The sequence below is a fragment of the Acomys russatus genome, chromosome 27 (assembly GCF_903995435.1).
Source record: "Acomys russatus chromosome 27, mAcoRus1.1, whole genome shotgun sequence".
In the NCBI taxonomy this organism is placed as follows: Eukaryota; Metazoa; Chordata; class Mammalia; order Rodentia; family Muridae; genus Acomys; species Acomys russatus.
This window is the reverse complement of record NC_067163.1, coordinates 26,545,956-26,562,595: the sequence shown is the minus strand read 5'-3', so window position 1 is coordinate 26,562,595 and position 16,640 is coordinate 26,545,956. Positions and strand designations below refer to the sequence as shown.

The 16,640-nt window shown below is 44.9% G+C and overlaps 1 protein-coding gene across 3 annotated transcripts in view; it reads left to right on the top strand.

Moving 5' to 3' along the window:
* Dlc1 (DLC1 Rho GTPase activating protein) overlaps positions 1-16,640 on the top strand; it is a 164,713-nt gene that overhangs the window by 123,433 nt on the left and 24,640 nt on the right. For 2 of the 3 annotated variants that reach the window (XM_051170072.1, XM_051170073.1), the window contains exon 2: positions 12,604-12,675. In XM_051170072.1, coding sequence (XP_051026029.1) covers positions 12,604-12,675 — 72 coding nt within the window. Of the gene's footprint in view, positions 1-3,449; positions 3,609-12,603; positions 12,676-16,640 lie in introns of those variants that run through there. The other variant, XM_051170074.1, reaches the window with a different exon arrangement.

The window sequence follows — 16,640 nt, the reverse complement described above, 5'->3', positions numbered from 1 at the left end:
AAAATCCTGGGGAACGAAGTGTCAAATGGTTAACAGATGTGCCGTCAGAAGTTATTTCAAGACATTTCCTGAGAAAATGTAGGAGATTGCCTGTATTCACTTTTATTGAGGCATGCCAGACTTGCAGCGTGGCCTAGCCTGGGTGCATACTTTTTTTATTAGTACTACTGTTCAGAGAGTTTCAAACGGAGCACAGCAGACACTTTCTCTAACTCCAGCTCTTTTTTGTTTTTGTTTGTTTGTTTGTTTTTTTAATCTTCAAGGTTGCTTTTGGCAAATTGACTTTACTTTCTCGTAAGCTGAATGACACCTTGCTCTAAACAGGCTAGGGGTTCAGGAACCAGTAGCTGACTTTCTCTCTCTCTCTCTCTCTCTCTCTCTCTCTCTCTCTCTCTCTTTCTCTCTCTCTCTCTCTCTCCAAGCCACAGAATCTAGAATCTGGATACACGGTCTGGTCTCCAGCTTAAATCTTTGCCCTAAAGTGGATGAGAAGCGTGGTTTCAGGATTTGCATTATGTTTTCCCTACTGTTTGTTTGTTTGGGTCAATTTCTTGTTGTTGTTGTTTTGAAAAAGAGTTACTCTGTGTGGCCTTGGATGTCCTAGACTCACTTTGTAGACCAGGCTGGCCTCACAGAGAGCCACCTGCTTCTGCCTCCCAAAGTGCTGGGATCACAGGCTTGTGCCACTATGCCCAGCTCATTTTCCATGCAAATCACTTAAATCTCATCACTCAGGAACCAGAGGCAGGCAGATCTCTGTGAGTTCAAGACCAGCCTGGTCTACAAACTGAATCCAGGACACCCAAGGCTACACAGAGAAATCCTGTCTCAAAAAATGAAGAGAGAGAGAGAGAGAGAGAGAGAGAGAGAGAGAAACTGTTTCAGATTTTAATATACTGAACCAATCCAAGGAGTTTTCTTTAATTGTGGACCGCATGCAAGGCAGTTTGCCCTTCAGCCTTTGTTCCGTATTGTACTTAAAAGAACAAAGACCAATTAGACCAAGCTAATAGGTGTGTTGTGACCACAGCAAGGTATTACTAAACAAAGTGAGTTTTTAAACTGGCTAGTGTGCCAACTCTTACTTGCAGAAGTGATGTATGTGGGCCTTAAAGGGGACAGGAGAGAGATTCATGCAAGACACTTCCAATCTGAGGCTTGGTGAGGCTCCAAGAGGTGGTTTCAAGCAAAACTTAGGACTTGGGTTTCCCAGGGTGTCCCTGTGGAGATTTTAAAGCATGGTGCAATGGTTAAATGAGAGGGGTATTTTATGAGTTAGGCGAGTAAATACTCAATTTGAGAATATTCAAGGGAGGGTGATTTGGTCCAGAAGAATTGGGGGCATCCAGAGTACAGTGAGTGAAGTGAATGGGGCTCTTTTGAAGAGAGCCTTGTTCTGAACAGGATGGCCTGGTATTGTAAACACGAGTTTCTCATGCTTAGCTCCCTTTCCTAGCAACAGGAAGACGGAAATGAGGCCATGCAAAAAAAAAAAAAAAAAGTCCTAAAGCGCTCCAGACAATACTTGATCCACCCTACTGTTCACCCTGTACAGCCAGAAGACCTGCAAAAGTAAAAATAACTTCAGATGTTTCCGCTTCCTCCCTGGATATTACCAAACCAGTGCAGACTGATGTCTCCCTGTTGTACAGAGAGCATCAGAAGACAACCTGGCCCAGGTATCCGGACTCCAGGCAAGCCAAACAAAGCAAGGGAAAGGTGGCTATCCTTCTTAATATTTTTACAGGCCAGTGATACAGTGACATGAGCTAAAGTCAGTGCCGGAGAGTGAGGATAGTGTCTGACCATAACCTTCCCTCTGAGTCTTGGTGCGCTGGGTTTTTTTTTTAAATCCATCATTAAAAAGCCCCCCCCCCCCCATGTGTGGCCAAGGTCAAGTTAAAATGCCCAGTTTATGAAGAGTTAATGTCTACCTTGGCCTGAAAAAAACTCAAGCCCGTGTTCTTCGACAGGACTGTGAAATGAGAAGGAAAGCGAGTTTTGGAACAGACCTTTCACAGGCAGCAGCCTCTATCCCTGCCTCTGTCCATTGCCAATGGAGGGACGTGGAGTTAAGTAGCAATCGTCTTTGAAGGGACCACACAGGAGGGTTACAATTTGTTTTATAGGAACATGTTACTGCTGCGGATGTGTGCCATCCGTGGTGTTTTCTTTCATTCTCAAGTTATTCTAGTCCTCGTTCGTCCTTGGGGAATGTATTCCCTGGTGAGCTCCTGAAACCATAGACAGGCCCGTCCTTATATGTACCGTGATTTTTTTTCCCCTTTCATAAATACATTCTTACGATAAAATTCATAAACTAGACAAAGCAAAAGATTCACAATAGACACAATAAAATAGGACGGTTGTAACAATTAACCATCACAGAAATTATTGAAGACTCCCAAAGTGTTTTGTTTCTGGAGTTTTTTTCCTTTCCTACTCTGATTTCTTCCAGTTGACTTTGAGGCAGAGGGGGGCCCTACTGTACTGGGACACTCAGTTGATGTGGAAAGGGTAGATTTCCAGCTGGGGAGGTCTGTCTGTCAGCCTACCCTGTCTGTCCACACTTCTCCCTTAGGTGGGCCCCTCTGTTATTGTTGAGGATTATGGTAATCAATGATAATGGCTTAGAGAGTCTTCCTGGGGACAGTTAATTGCATGTCTCTGCCATGACCTTTTTTGTACTCACTATTTCTTTTCTTGTCATAAATAGTAGTGGCAGACAGGAAGACACCTCTTCATGTTTAGCTTCTATGCCATTGCAGACTCTCATAGTCAACAGTCAGGTTGTTCTAGAATGTTCCAACAGAGCCTTGCAGACACTCCTGTTTCCTCGGGTATCTGTGCTTGTCAGAGAGTGTAATGCGACTGGAGCCAAGCAGATAGAGACAAGAGCTTCTGTCCTTAACCTCTGAGTCCCAGAATACCACATTGAGAAAGTCTAACCTCCCCTGGGGCTGGGCAGTGCTTTCTGTGGTGACAGTCCTGGGAAATTAATTTCTAAGAGAAACGTCGGTTCCATCTCAGTGAAAACAGTCAACTGGCATCTTGCAGAATTTCTGCCTGCTAGGAAGTAAGGCTTTTGGGCACCGCAGGTAAACCCTTGCCTTCCAAGCCAAAAGCCAAAGCAGGGGGAAGCTTTCTCTTCATCAGGCGCCCCTGGTTTTGTTCCCCTCCTGGACTTACGGTTATGATACCGAGACTTTTTATCTCTCACGCCTGCCTCTACTTGGTAGGATTTTCAGGTCAGCCTCTCCCCTCGTAGAGGAAAACGGTAAAGGTAATGGAACTGTGAACTGTACTCTACAAGGCTGGGTGCTCAGGCGTCTTTGACACCTCCCACCCACATCTTGATCTCTCTTGTACGCCCCGCCCCACCCAGCCCGGCCCAGCCCCGCCCCGCCCCACCCAGCCCGGCCCAGCCCCGCCCCGCCTTTGAGCGTCCTGCAGAGAGAACTGGAAGTCACTTCCTGATTCTTGTCACAAAGGCGCCTTCCTTCTCCCGGTGGAGTCTCCAAAGGATGTCAGAGGGACAAAAGTTTTCCACACCCTGGCTCTCCCAGGCTCACCATGCTTAGGAAGCCATGACATGGCCTGTGACCCAGGTAGGGGTCTGCCCTTGCAGCCACACTGTCTCTGTGTGCCCTTTGTTACACTCAGGTGACAAATCCAGGCTATTTTCTCCAAGCTGGATAAGGTGGAGGCCTCCTCGTAGGAGAGAGAGCCAGTGTGCACCGAATTCCCTGTTTCAGACCAAACCCTATGTGGAAAGGGGACTTTGCGTGACGCTCCAGAATCTGCCAAAGTCAAGCAAGGAAAACTCAGGAACTTTGCAGGCATCCTTGAAAGGCCTGTCCCCTGCTGAGGGGCAGCTGCAATCCTTCAGTGTCCAAGGTCACAGCCAGCCCTGTAGTACTGCAGACCCCTTCCTGCTGGTATGTGTAAACAGACAGGGATAGCCACAAAATAGGGACCTTAACCTGTTTATAGGGAATTTAGTACATGGACACGAGTTAAAATTTAACTCTTAAGTTGTATATGTTTGGGGTGTTGGGGGGTCCCAAGCAATCTTAAAATTATTTCTTAATTCAGGAAAATGGGACTACTTTTTTTTTCCTTATAGTTTTGGTACAGATTTGATTGCATGAGGTGGGGATGTCCCGCTCTTATCTCCCCTGTGTAACTTAGGTCATCAGATCACCAAACACCCAACCCAAACAAAAAACCTGCATGTCAAAGTACATTCAGTCAGACTAAAGGACGGAGCAAACATACTTTCAACCAGTATTTGCCATGTTCTGTTTTCATTAGTCTTTGATAATGCATAGTGACATATTTCATTCCTTTCTTGATTTTCTTTCTTTCTTTCTTTTTTTTTTTTTTTTTTTTTTTTTTTCTATCCAAAAAAGCTAAAACAGAGGTGGGACAGAAGTGGCTTTTATGATTGCTGCTGCTTTGTTTTGGTTGGATGCCTTGCTATCCTCTTTATACCTAATGTCAGGTTCAGGTAGCATCATTATTATGTTTTATTTTCCAGTGCTCCTGGAGGACACTGGGGCAAAAAGACTGGATTAGGGAGCTGCCCTTTGCAGAATAGTAAGCTTTGCTGACTTACAGAGAGAAACGCCTGAAGTGTATGCCAGCCTTTCAGCACAGAGATGGGGCAGACATTGGGCTTGTAATCAGGTGTTTAGCCTTAAAGGAAACTGTGTAACCTTTTACAAAAGGAAAGCTTTGTAAAACAAGACACTAAAGCTATGTCACTTCCTTTCCTGAAATTGTCTTAATGTATGTAGTTAGCACCCTAAGACCTAATACAAGCCATTTTCCATAGTAGATAATTTGAAGTCTTTTAAGTATTTGACATAGAATCCTAGAAGTGCATAAATGTATGTGCATCGATTGAGTGATGGATGGGGGCGGTGACCTAATGTGTGTGTGTGTGTTTTCTTTCTTTCTTAATTGCCATTCAAAGTAATGGGCTTTGCAGTGATACTTTCATCACATAACATAAAAGCAGAATGTGGGGTGGGGGTAGGGGGTGGCAGAGGTCTACTTTTAATCTCACCCTAGACTGACATGAAATAGAGAGCGGTGACATTGCTGCATCGATCCTCAATCCTGCAGCTCCCTCTTACTTTGACCTCTTTGCTCTGGAGCGCAGGTGCCAGTTTTTGATTAGCTGGGAGAGACCTACCTGCCATATATTCCTGTCATTCCTGTCATTCCTGTCGCTAGGGAGCTCGCATCCACCCAAAATGGCGGTGATGTGAGCCGGCTCGCCTTGCCTGGTTTGAGTGGTAAAAGCAGTACTTTGCAAATGCGTGTGCAAAAGGATCCCCAAAGGAAATTTCACTTGATGTGATTTCTGCATTGCCGATGTGTCGTCTCAAGAGCTTAATCCTGGGTATAGGCTTTGCTTTCAGGGTGTCTCCAGGGAGGCTTCCTTCTTTCAGAGGAAAGCTCTTTATCATTAAGTTGTCATCACATCACATGGGGAAGGGAAGGTGGCTTCTTTATTCCCCTCCTTAAATTATTTCTAGGTATATTCTTCCCTAGAAAGCAGTGTATGTATCTCTCTCCAAATCTTCAACAGATGGAGGGGACAGTTAGAAAGAAAAGGCCCCAAGCTGCTTCTTTTTTTAAACTAGTACTCAGAGAGCCTGGTGAGTAGTTGAAGTGGGAGCTCCATGCCCTGGAATGGGCAAGAAGCTCTCTGGCCTGGAGACACCATCTGGTGCCTCTAAATTCGAGCAGATTATCCAGACTCTGGGGTAGCTCCCTTGTAACAGGAAAGGTCCCACATGAATGCCAGCACCCAGCTCCCTGCTTCCTCAGGAGTAAAACTTTAAAGCAGAGCAACAATGTGTGAGCGTGTGTGTGTGTGTGTGTGTGTGTGTGTGTGTGTGTGTGTGTGTGTGTATCCAAGAGTTTTCTATAGGCTGGAGGGTTTCCTGTGAAAATTAAACTTAGTTTGGGGTCTATGGCCCCAAGCATAAGCAAACGTTGAGGGTATTGTGTCCTCTGTACCAGGAACATAGCTTTCATGAATTAAATCAAAGCATTGCTTCATTTAAAAGCAGTTTATAACATTTTGGCGATACAAGCGTCAACAAATGTACACAACCTTGGGAAATACTCCTACAATAGTTTCTAGTTCCAAAACTTTTAGAGGAGTGAGGATTCTGAAAGTTGACAGGAAGAGACTATGCCCTAGAGAAGGGATGGTAGGCAGAAAGGAAATAGCACAGGCGAAAGCTTAGAGAGCCAGTAAATGCTATGGGAAGCTTAAGGTCACATGTACATCACACACACACACACACACACACACACACACGCACATACACACACTCACACGCACACTTACAGTTACAGACATGCATGTGTAGAGCAGCTTAAACTGTAAAATGTGTTTCCTGCTATAGTTGTTAATCAAAATTAGGATGACTGGGCCCAAAAAATTAAGTCACTAGTTTATACAGTTATTTATTGAGGGACCACAGTGCCACAAAATAGTGTGGCATTTGAGGTGGGGTGGAGGGGGGAGTATCAGAGAACGAAACAGGCAGACTTGATCCTGGAGCTTATAGAGAGGGCACAGCAAATGTAGACAGCACGTGTTGTGGAAGAAGGAAAAATAAGGAGAGAGGGTAGGAGGAAGCCAGTGAGGCTGGATCAGTTGAGGAACACTGATGAGGTTTGAGAGGATGGGAGTGGGCCTACGTGGGGGTGTCCTAAGCAGCCTGACCTTATATGTTCCTGTTAGGACTTTCCACAGGAAACTGAGTCCCAACAAATCACTTGGGACTTACTAAGAAGCCAGGCCCTAGAAGAGCACTTGAGAAACTGATTCCTGAGACGTGGGCAGAGAGAGGGTCATCAGGACCCCTGAACCTGGAGGGTTAGGTTGCCTGTGACCAGCCTTTCCACCTGGCTTCCTGCTTGGGAGGAACTTGGGGCTTTGGTTATCCCTGAACATAGCTGGCAGCTCCTCTCCTAGGTCAGAAAGTAAAGACTGCATGAAGGAGAAAATGCAGGCTGGCTTGCCTCACTCAATGCCCCACGGTGGATTTGGGTCTGCCCAGACTGAGTGATTGCCCTATCTCCCTGAAGCTTCCAGAACATGTGCCCTAGATGTTTGGAATTTTCTTCTAGGCACCTGAGGGTAGGAATGCAGCCTAAATGCTCTCAGAATCTTTCCTGTGATTAGATAACATTGGAGTTTAATAAATATTAAGTAAGTATTCTATGTAACTTGGGCCTGGTAGGAATTCACTTTACATAGATAACTCCCACTAGCCAGCCTTCAGCAGCTGTGTATGTTTAACATTTATTTTTATAATTGTCAAGTGAAAGTTCTTAGTCTGCCTTTGAAGAAATGAAAATATTAATGATTTTTTTCATCACATTCTGAAGACAAATATACACTTGGTTCTAGTGTACAAACGGGAGGATTTGGGGGGGTGTACCTGAATTAAGGGGGAAGTTGGCAAGGTGAAGAAAGCAGACCTTTATTGGAGTCTGGAGAGAGAACACAGGCTGGGAATAGCCAGGGCATCCTGGGAACTGAGAGAGCTTGCATTTGGAGGCCTTTCAAGAGCTGAAGAGACAGGCAGGGGTTTCAGATTATAACTCAAAGGTGATAGAATGTTGCTGAACAGTTCTTAGCAGAGGTGGGACATAAGGAAATATGTGGTTAGTGGAAACCGGTCTAGGTAGTCCACGGAGCTTGTGAATGACAGTGGGGATAGGTTTACCTATGAGTTGTTAGATTCAAAGGAAGAATCCAGGACAAAAGGACTTACTAGCCCCTGGAATACAGTAGTGACTAGGGAGTGACTGTTGTGTTGTATCAGTCCTGCCTACACTTACATTGCTTAGAGAGCTTTTCATAAAATAAGGTGGATGGTCTTTGGCATTCATAGAAAGTCCCCAAGGTAATGCCACCACCATCCAGTGAGAATCACTGTGGTCCCTGATGTTTTACTACCTTACTGTACTCTCCTTTGCGGGCCCTGAATGCTCCTCCAGTGACCCACCCCATGAGCCCCACCCACGAAGTAGTGGAGGTGGGCTGTTAGTAAAGCCATTGTGTTGCTGACCACCTTGACCTAGAGGAGAGCCCAATAAGCTAACCCTTTCTTCTCTTTTAAAGGAATATGGGGGGGGGGGCAGCAGGGGGAGGGAGGTGACTCTTGGTTTGGATTTGAAAGCACACACACCCCGTCCTTGCCTGCTCCTAGCCAGGACAGCTCTGTGTACACATCACCCTTTGCCCACACATCTGTAGCATTCTCTCATTCCTTAGCATGTTGGGAAAAAAGGAAAGAAATCCACTGTGAAGACACTGCAGCCCCACTTACACATCTGGACTGTCAGATTGGCAGAGCTCAGCAGCGGGATGGCTGGCTCGGAATGTCAGCAGTCTTACTGTTAAAGGATGGTGGGAAAAGAAAGGGTCACCCCAGCCAGCCAGGAAATGTGTAAGTATGGGCTACGGACTCCCAGCCATGCACAAATGGTCCCCGCACTCGGTTCATCTCGTGTGCAGAACTATGAATGACCAACGACTAAGCTGCGTCCAAGAAAAATTTCCTGTTTCCTCCTTTACGTATTTGTCTGTTCCCTGTTTAGCAGAACCCTCGTCTACAAGTGTCACTGTGTTGCCATTGTACTTTCAAGTCTCTGGTGGCCTTTCTGTTTTAAAAACATCATCCTCGCTGTTCTCACAACACCATGCACCTGCACTCAAGGGAACGGTCTCTCTTTAGAGCCAGGTGGAAGCATTCACAATAAGCAATGAACAGGGAGCGATGCTAAGGTGACTGGCTCAAGAGCATCTAGTGTTCTCTGATTTTGTGGCGGGGGGTGGGGGGTGGGGTGGGGAGATGGGGGTGGGTGGCAGTGGAGCGACCATCCTATGTACATCAAAGTACAGCTTTCACACCTCACTCCTCTCCACCATGGGCTCCAGGACCGAACTCGGGTAATCAGACTTGCACAAGAACACTGTTAACCCACCCAGGTATCTCGCTGACTCTTTTTTTAATATCTTAAGCTTTTTTTTTTTTTTTTCATTCCTCCTTCCCTCCCCCCACAGGAAAAGCCCACTCTACACAGAGATTACCATTCTGGGAGTCCCTGTTCCCTCTCTTATCTGGGACATAGGGCTTACTTTTCAGGAGAGGTGGTTGACAACTTCTGTCTGTGTCTTAGGGTCTCTTATCTTGAGGGTGATGTGAGCACGTTTTAGGATCAGTGTGAGAAAATGAACTGGTGTGTGGAAGGCTCTCGATCATCTTGAGCTCCTCAGATCCCATCTGTCTGCCTGGTTTTGGGGTGGGTTTTGTTTGTTTGTTTTGTTTTGTTTTTGTTTTTTTACATCAGTGTTGGGATTTGAACTCAGATCTTCATGCTTGCAGAGTGAATGTTCATACCCACAGAGCCATCTCCCCAGCTCACATCATTAGGACCAAGTGGCCCTAAAAGTGACTGGGGTGGCATCAACCTGGGGTTGTATGGGAACATAGCATTTTCTTAATGATGGAAAATAACTGAGACACAAGCCAGCCGTAGACATCTGAATGTTTCTGAAGTTGCACGGGGCCTTAAGGGATTAATGTATATGGAAAGCACTTGTAATGTGTAAAGGATTACACTAATAGATGTAAAGATTGTTTAGGAAAAGCACACCGCCTCCTTCATACCTTTTAACATGAAGCCTCTTTAGTACAGAAATCAAGAACACAGTGTAAACAGGTGTCCAACTCCGGTGAGCTGGTGTCCTCTCTGCCTACACCCCATAATGGATGGATGTTTAGAATTTCTAGCGACTTGACACTTTTTAAGTGGAGTAAAAAAAAAATCAGACATTACTTATTAACTGTCTGTTACCCAGTGTTCAACAGTCTGTTCTTTGAAAACATTCTCCAAGGACAGGGAAACAGTGAGTTATTTTAAATATCTTTTTAAGAGGCCACGAACGTGCGGGGCTGGAGAGATGGCTCAATGGTTTAGAGCGCCTTGTTGAGCTTTCAGAAAACCCCCAGTTACATTCCCAGTGCTCAGAATGCTGCCTCACAGACATCTGAAACTCCAGGTCCAGTGATGCAATACCTCTTCTGACCCCGCCCTGTGCACCTGGCATACACGTGATGCACATATCTACATGCATGTAAAACACCCATACACATAAAACACATGCACACACACACACACACACACACACACACACTGTCATGAATTTGTAAGAAAGCAAGCATAGGTATTTGAGAGGGTTTAGAGGGAAGAAAGGGAAGGGGGGGAAATGATATAATCTCCAAAAAATGAAAGATAATTAAAAAATAAAACACTTTTTAAAGACAAGTAGTCTTAAGAGACAAGAGGGCTATGCAGAGGGAAAAGTGTGATTTTTCAGTCTTTGTGTTTTTTTCTTCCTACAATAAATATTCTTCTAGAAATTGTTTTACTATCTTTTTTCTTTTCCTGTTATTCATTTTCATTCTCTGTACATTGGTGTTTTGCCTGCATGCGTGAGGGTGTTAGTCCCCTAGAACGGGAATTACATACAGTTGTGAGCTGCCATGTGGGTGGGTGCTGGGACTTGAACCCGGGTCCCCTGGAGGTGCAGCCAGGACTTCTTACCAACCATCTCCCCAGCCCCCTGCTTTACAGTCTTGTTTAAAACATCCTTCATTCTTTATGAAGACAAGACATAGATATAAAAAAAAAAAAATGTGTGAGGGCCGGCAGGACGGTTCTGCAGGGCTTGCGACCGAGGCTGATGATCTGTATGTGGAAATAGGGAAGCGACTTCCACAAACTGTACTCTGATCTCCACGTGTTACCCTTTAGCCCATGTGTGTACACACAAACACAAAATAAATCTAATAATTTTAATTAACAAATTTAATACACGAAAAAGACTGGGCTCCGGTAATTCATATCTGTGTACCATACGCAATGCGAGCAGCGAAGCCCCTCTGCATGGAAACCTCTCTCTCTCGGCTCTTCCCTGTCAGCCCGGCATCTTGTATTCAGTAATGCTGCTTTCATCTCTGCACCGGAACGATTCACGAAAGCACCATTTACCGTGCTATTTAGTAACAGTCCAGTGTCATCCTCGTTTCAGTTTGGGTATTAACTAGCTTGGAAAAAAAAAAAATCACAGCTTTGTTTTCTCCTTGGTGTGTGCCCAGTAATGATATTCTTACTTGCCTTAATGAATAAAAATTTTTAAAAAGTTGTTTTTCTTGAAAGGACAAAAAAGCAAAAAACAAACAAACAAAAAAACTTTTTTTTTTTTTAAAGGGGGGAGGGGTAGGAGACCTTAAGTTAGTAGATAAAAGTAGTATGTATGTATTTATAATAGTGGCCACCAGATTGACCCCTGGGTCAGTGAGAATGGGAATCTGGGATTGATTAAGCAATGTTGCGACATCTATAAAGGAAGCAAATAGCCTTTAAAAAAAAAGAAAGAAAGAAAGCACTCTAAGGGCCTGACGAAGGTAGGAAGAGGAGTTGAAAGGAATATTCTTTGTGCAAACACAGAAACTAATTAACGTGTCCCAGACCTCCTCTGCGAGTCAGTTTTAACAGGATTGTAAATATGGGCTCCAGTGAGTTTTTAACACAGTGTGTCAGTTGCTCTTGGCCTCTCTGTTTATCAATACTATCTACAAGATGTTTAACCACAGGGAAGCAGGGGCCTTTATTAGGCAGTTTCTCCTGCCAAGATGCTGGGAAGCAGTGACGTCATGCCCCCAGTTTCCTGAGGCAGCCTGGGCCTCTCTTCTAGTGATGAGTTCGCATTCTCCTTAAGGCTATTAGAACGCCCTGCCCGCTAGTGTCACAAAGGCTGTTCCCGTTCCCAGCCAAGCTCTACCCGAGTGTGTATCTGGTGCGTTTCTGTTGAAGCAGAAAATAATAAACCTCTGAAACTGGGTTTCAAATTAGTGATTCTGCCCCCTCCAGACTCTCACTGGGCATTGTTTTTTGAAAGGGTCTCCAGAAGCCGCAGCGCTGAACGGTACTGCTGGGACCCCCACCTTGGGTTTTGTTTGTTTGTTTGTTTTTTCTTTGGATTTCTGCAGCCCTAGGGGTCTTGTGCATGGGCCTTGTACATGGCTATACAACTGAGTTACAATCCCAGCCCCTTCTTTTTTCTTTAAAGAGAAAACAGACTTAGCATTCATTCATTCATTCATTCATTTATTTTTAAAGGTTTATTTATTTATTATTTATACAGTACTTTGCCTGTATGTGTGCCTGCATGCTAGAAGAAGGCACCAGATCTTATTATAGACGATTATGAGCCACCATATGGTTGCTAGGAATTGAACACAGGACTTTTTTTTTTTAAGAACAGCCAGCGCTCTTTACCTCTGAGCCATCCCTCTAGCACTAACATTCATTTTTAAAAGACTGAAATATGTATAAAATGTAAGGCATTTGGTGGGCCTTTTGTTGGTTTGTTTGCGATTGGTATATTTTGTTTCACAGAAGCTGTATTTTACTTGTCTGTTAGAGTCAGTTTATTAATGCAGGAAAACCACATCGGTGATAATGTGGCTAACAAATTTGTCTTCTGATTGTCTCTAGAAATTGAAGCCAAGGAAGCTTGCGATTGGCTGAGGGTGACTGGTTTCCCCCAGTATGCACAGCTTTATGAAGGTAAGCCAAGAATGCCATCTTATTTTAAGTCACCACAGCCATGATACTGAGTTCGGGGACAATACTGATCTAGGAGTTATTTGGAGACATTTTGTTACATACACACACACACACACATACACACACACACACACACACATACACACACACACACACACATTTATCAACAGGGTAAGTACCTAAGACATCCCGTTTAGGCTTGAGTGTCCCAAGGCCTCCCACTCTCTGCACACTGCTTAGCTGTGGTCTCTATCTTTATTACATCTGCTGCCATAGGAAGCTTCTCTGATGACCACTGAGACAGGAACTGATCTGTGAGTCACTAGAAGAAGTCATTTTATTGCTATTTTGTTGTTGTTTGTGGGGTGTTTTTTTTGTTTACTTGTTTGTTTGTTTGTTTGTTTGTTTGTTTAAGATCGCCAGTATTTGGTTTTACCCAAGGTCCCCGGGCTCTCTAGTGTCAGATTCTTGGCCACCCAAGCAGTGTCAGGTATGGTTCCATCTTGTGGAGTGGGTCTTAAGTCAACCAGATCTTGGCTGGTTCCTCCCACAAGCTTTGTGCCACCATTGGCCTAGCATCTCTTGCAGGCGGGAGCAGCATTGTAGATCAAGGGGTTTGTGGCTAGACAGGCTTGACTTTTTCTCTGTTGGTCATGCGTAGAGTACCTTCTTGAACCAAAGATGCTAGAATGTAGGGACGGAGGCTCTCATTTTATAGAAGAGTTTTCAAGTGAAGCAAGGTGAGTTGCCGAGTGATTCCTAACCTATGGTAAGTTTTCTTCCTTCTGGCAGTACTTGGGATCATTTATTTTCTCATCCTGAAGTAGCTTACCGTTGCTTTCACAGCATATCTACAATTTCTTATTATTCTTTTATTTTGGTTGTCAACACTATACTTAACACAGTGAAGCTGCTTTACGCCCCCACCCCACCCCGACACCACCACAGCTTCTAGCCTGTTAAAGGGCTTTGGAGGTGGAAGCAGGAACAGCATCCGTTGCTTTCCTAATTCGCAGCTCTCTTGGAGATGGAGAAGGATAATTGGATTTACAGTGCCTGGACTTTTGGTTTCCTCCTTAAGAATGAAATTGCCATCAGTTACATCCTTTTGGGGTGTTGATTTGCTACTGGGTGGCACCTTCTTGCACCTGTTGGTTTTGGTAAATCCAATTTCCAGCAGGCTCCATTTTCCTGGTTGATACCTGGGTAGTCCTGCCCCAGTCATTTGCCACATAAGCTGACCCTGGGATGTGCCCTGCCATGTTCTGGCTGGGCGTTTCCCACCTCATCCTGCCCCTGTGCCAGATGAACAAGCCACACACAGTCACAGGCATAACAACAGCCCTCAGATCCCTCATCTTCTGGTTAGCTCCTTTTGGTACCCGGCTATCTGCATTTCCTGCCTCTAAACCCAAGCTGGAAGTTGGGTTCAGACCATTTCCTGAGTGGGGTGTGGTGGTACCTTTAATCCCAGCACTCGAGAGGCAGAGGCAGGCAGTTCTCTGTGAGTTCGAGGCCAGCCTGGTCTAAAAGCAAATTCCAGGATGGCCAGGGTTGTTACACATAGAAACCCTGCCTTGGGGGGAAAAAAGTCCTTCAGAAAACAAACTGAGCAAGTAAAAGTGAATTCTTGAATTCCTCACAGTCATCATTGGATTTTTTTTTTTTTTATTATTTTAATTTGGATCAGGAAGTTAGAAGTGGCTAAAATAGCATGATTTTTCACATAGGCCTACTAGGCAAGGAGGCTGGGCTATGAGCTCTCGGTATTGTTCAGTAGTTTGCATTCAAATGCACTGTTAGCCTTCTCTGTGTGGTCACTATGACAGCATCACCAGCCACCCCTTGTCTACTGATGAAAAAATGTAAGCACACGATGATAAATTCCATTCATATCTTCACTGGTCATTGAGCTATAACTATGCCCTTCCTCAGTCTGTATAGATTATGAGTCAGGGTAAGAGTAATCTAACTTTTGCCTCCAGAAGACAAGAGCAGATGGCAAGCTAATATTGAGATAGCTTTCACAATTGTTTTTGAAAAGACGCTGTAAATGTTATCTCTAGAAACTGCATGCTTAGCCGGACAGTGTTGGCGCACGCCTTTAATCCCAGCACTCGGGAGGCAGAAGCAGGTGGGTCGCTGTGAGTTCGAGGCCAGCCTGGTCTACAGAGTGAGTCCAGGATAGCCAGGGCCATTACACAGAGAACCGCTGTCTCCAAAATCCAAAAGACAGAAAAGAAACGGCATGCTTAAGGAATATAGAGTTCTGTATTATTCTGTAAAATCAGTGATTGTGAGTTAGAAACTCTTGAGGTCTATTCATCAACTCGGGAACAAGGAAGGGCATGACTAGTGAGCTATAGCTCCCAACCCTCGCCATGTCCATCCCAGCTGTAGCATTTTCATCATTGAAGCCCAAGAGCATTGTGTAGAAGGAGGAGGAGGAGGAAGAAGAAGATGATGATGGTGATGATGGTGATAGAGGTGGTAAGGGTGATGATGATAGTGGTGATGGTGATATGATGGTCCTTTTGGGATGATGGCTTCTGCTCCTTGGTGACCCACAACAGACTCATGATTCTTGCTGTGTGTGCCTTCTCTTGGGAAGGCCATTTGTCATCATTAATAGCTGAACTGCATAGGAGGATAACTTGCCAGGAGGATAACCCAGGGAAATTTCAGAGCTGTTTTCATGTTTCCATGGTGCCTGGGTGTCTTTCTTCTCCCTGCTCTGCAGAATATATTTATCCACACGGTTTCACTGTAATTATGGCTGGTCTGAAACCTCTACATATATACCATGTTGGCTTGAAATTCATAGAGACCTACCTGCCTCTGCTGTGACAAAAAAGCATGTACCATCATGTCTGGTAATTGAAGGGATTTTAAAAAATTTTAAAACCTAGAAACCCGCTGGGTGGTGGTGGCACACACCTTTAATCCCAGCACTTGGGAAGCAGAGGCGGGAGGATCTCTATGAGTTCAGCCTGGTACATAGAGCAAGTTCCAGGACAGCCAGGGCTACACAGAAACCCTGTCTTGGATGGAGGGGGGAATTCAAAACCTGGAACCCAAGAAGCTATTTAATTTTTTTTCAATTGACACATCGTGTGTGTGTGTGTGTGTGTGTGTGTGTGTGTGCGCGCGCGCGCACGCATGAAGCATGGCATACCATTATATTACATAGACATAATATGAGGTAATCAGGGAAGAGGTAATTGGCATAGCTGTCATCCCAAATGGTTGCTGTTTCTTTGTCTGGGGGAGCATTCATTATCCTCTCTACTAGCCATTTTGGGTTGTTGTTGTTGTTGTTGTTGTTTTTAACACATTTTTATTGAAAAATAAAATAATTCATATTACATCTCATTTTCTATCCCATCCCATGCATCCTCCCATTCCTCCCTCCCCCCCACTTTCACCCCAATCCCCCTCCCTATGACTGTGACCAAGGGGGACCTCCTCCCCCTGAATATGGTGCTAGGGTATCAAGTCTCTTCTTGGTAGTCCGCTATCCTTCCTCCGCGTGCCATTGGGCCTCCCCAACAAAGGGACATGGCCAAATATGGGGCACCAGAGATCCTGTGAAAGTCAGTCCCCAGTCTCCACTTAACTGTGGAGAATGTTCCGTCCCTTGGTTAGATCTGGGTCGGGGTTTGATGATGGCTGCACGTTTTGTCCTTGGTTGGTGCCTTTGATCAATCAGAACCCCTGGGCTCAGATCCACCCATCATAATGCTCCTCTTGTAGGTTTCTAGGACCCTCTGGATCCACCTACTTCCTTATTCCCTATATTTTTCTCGCCTTCTACTAGCCATTTTGAAAAAGACAGTCATGATCACTCAAAGGTGTCTTAGTAACACACCATGACATAAGAAGTTATTCCTCCACCAACTTCCTGTCTGCACCATGTAAGCACCCTTTCTCCACCCCTCCCTCCCCCTGTAGACCTACCTCCATAT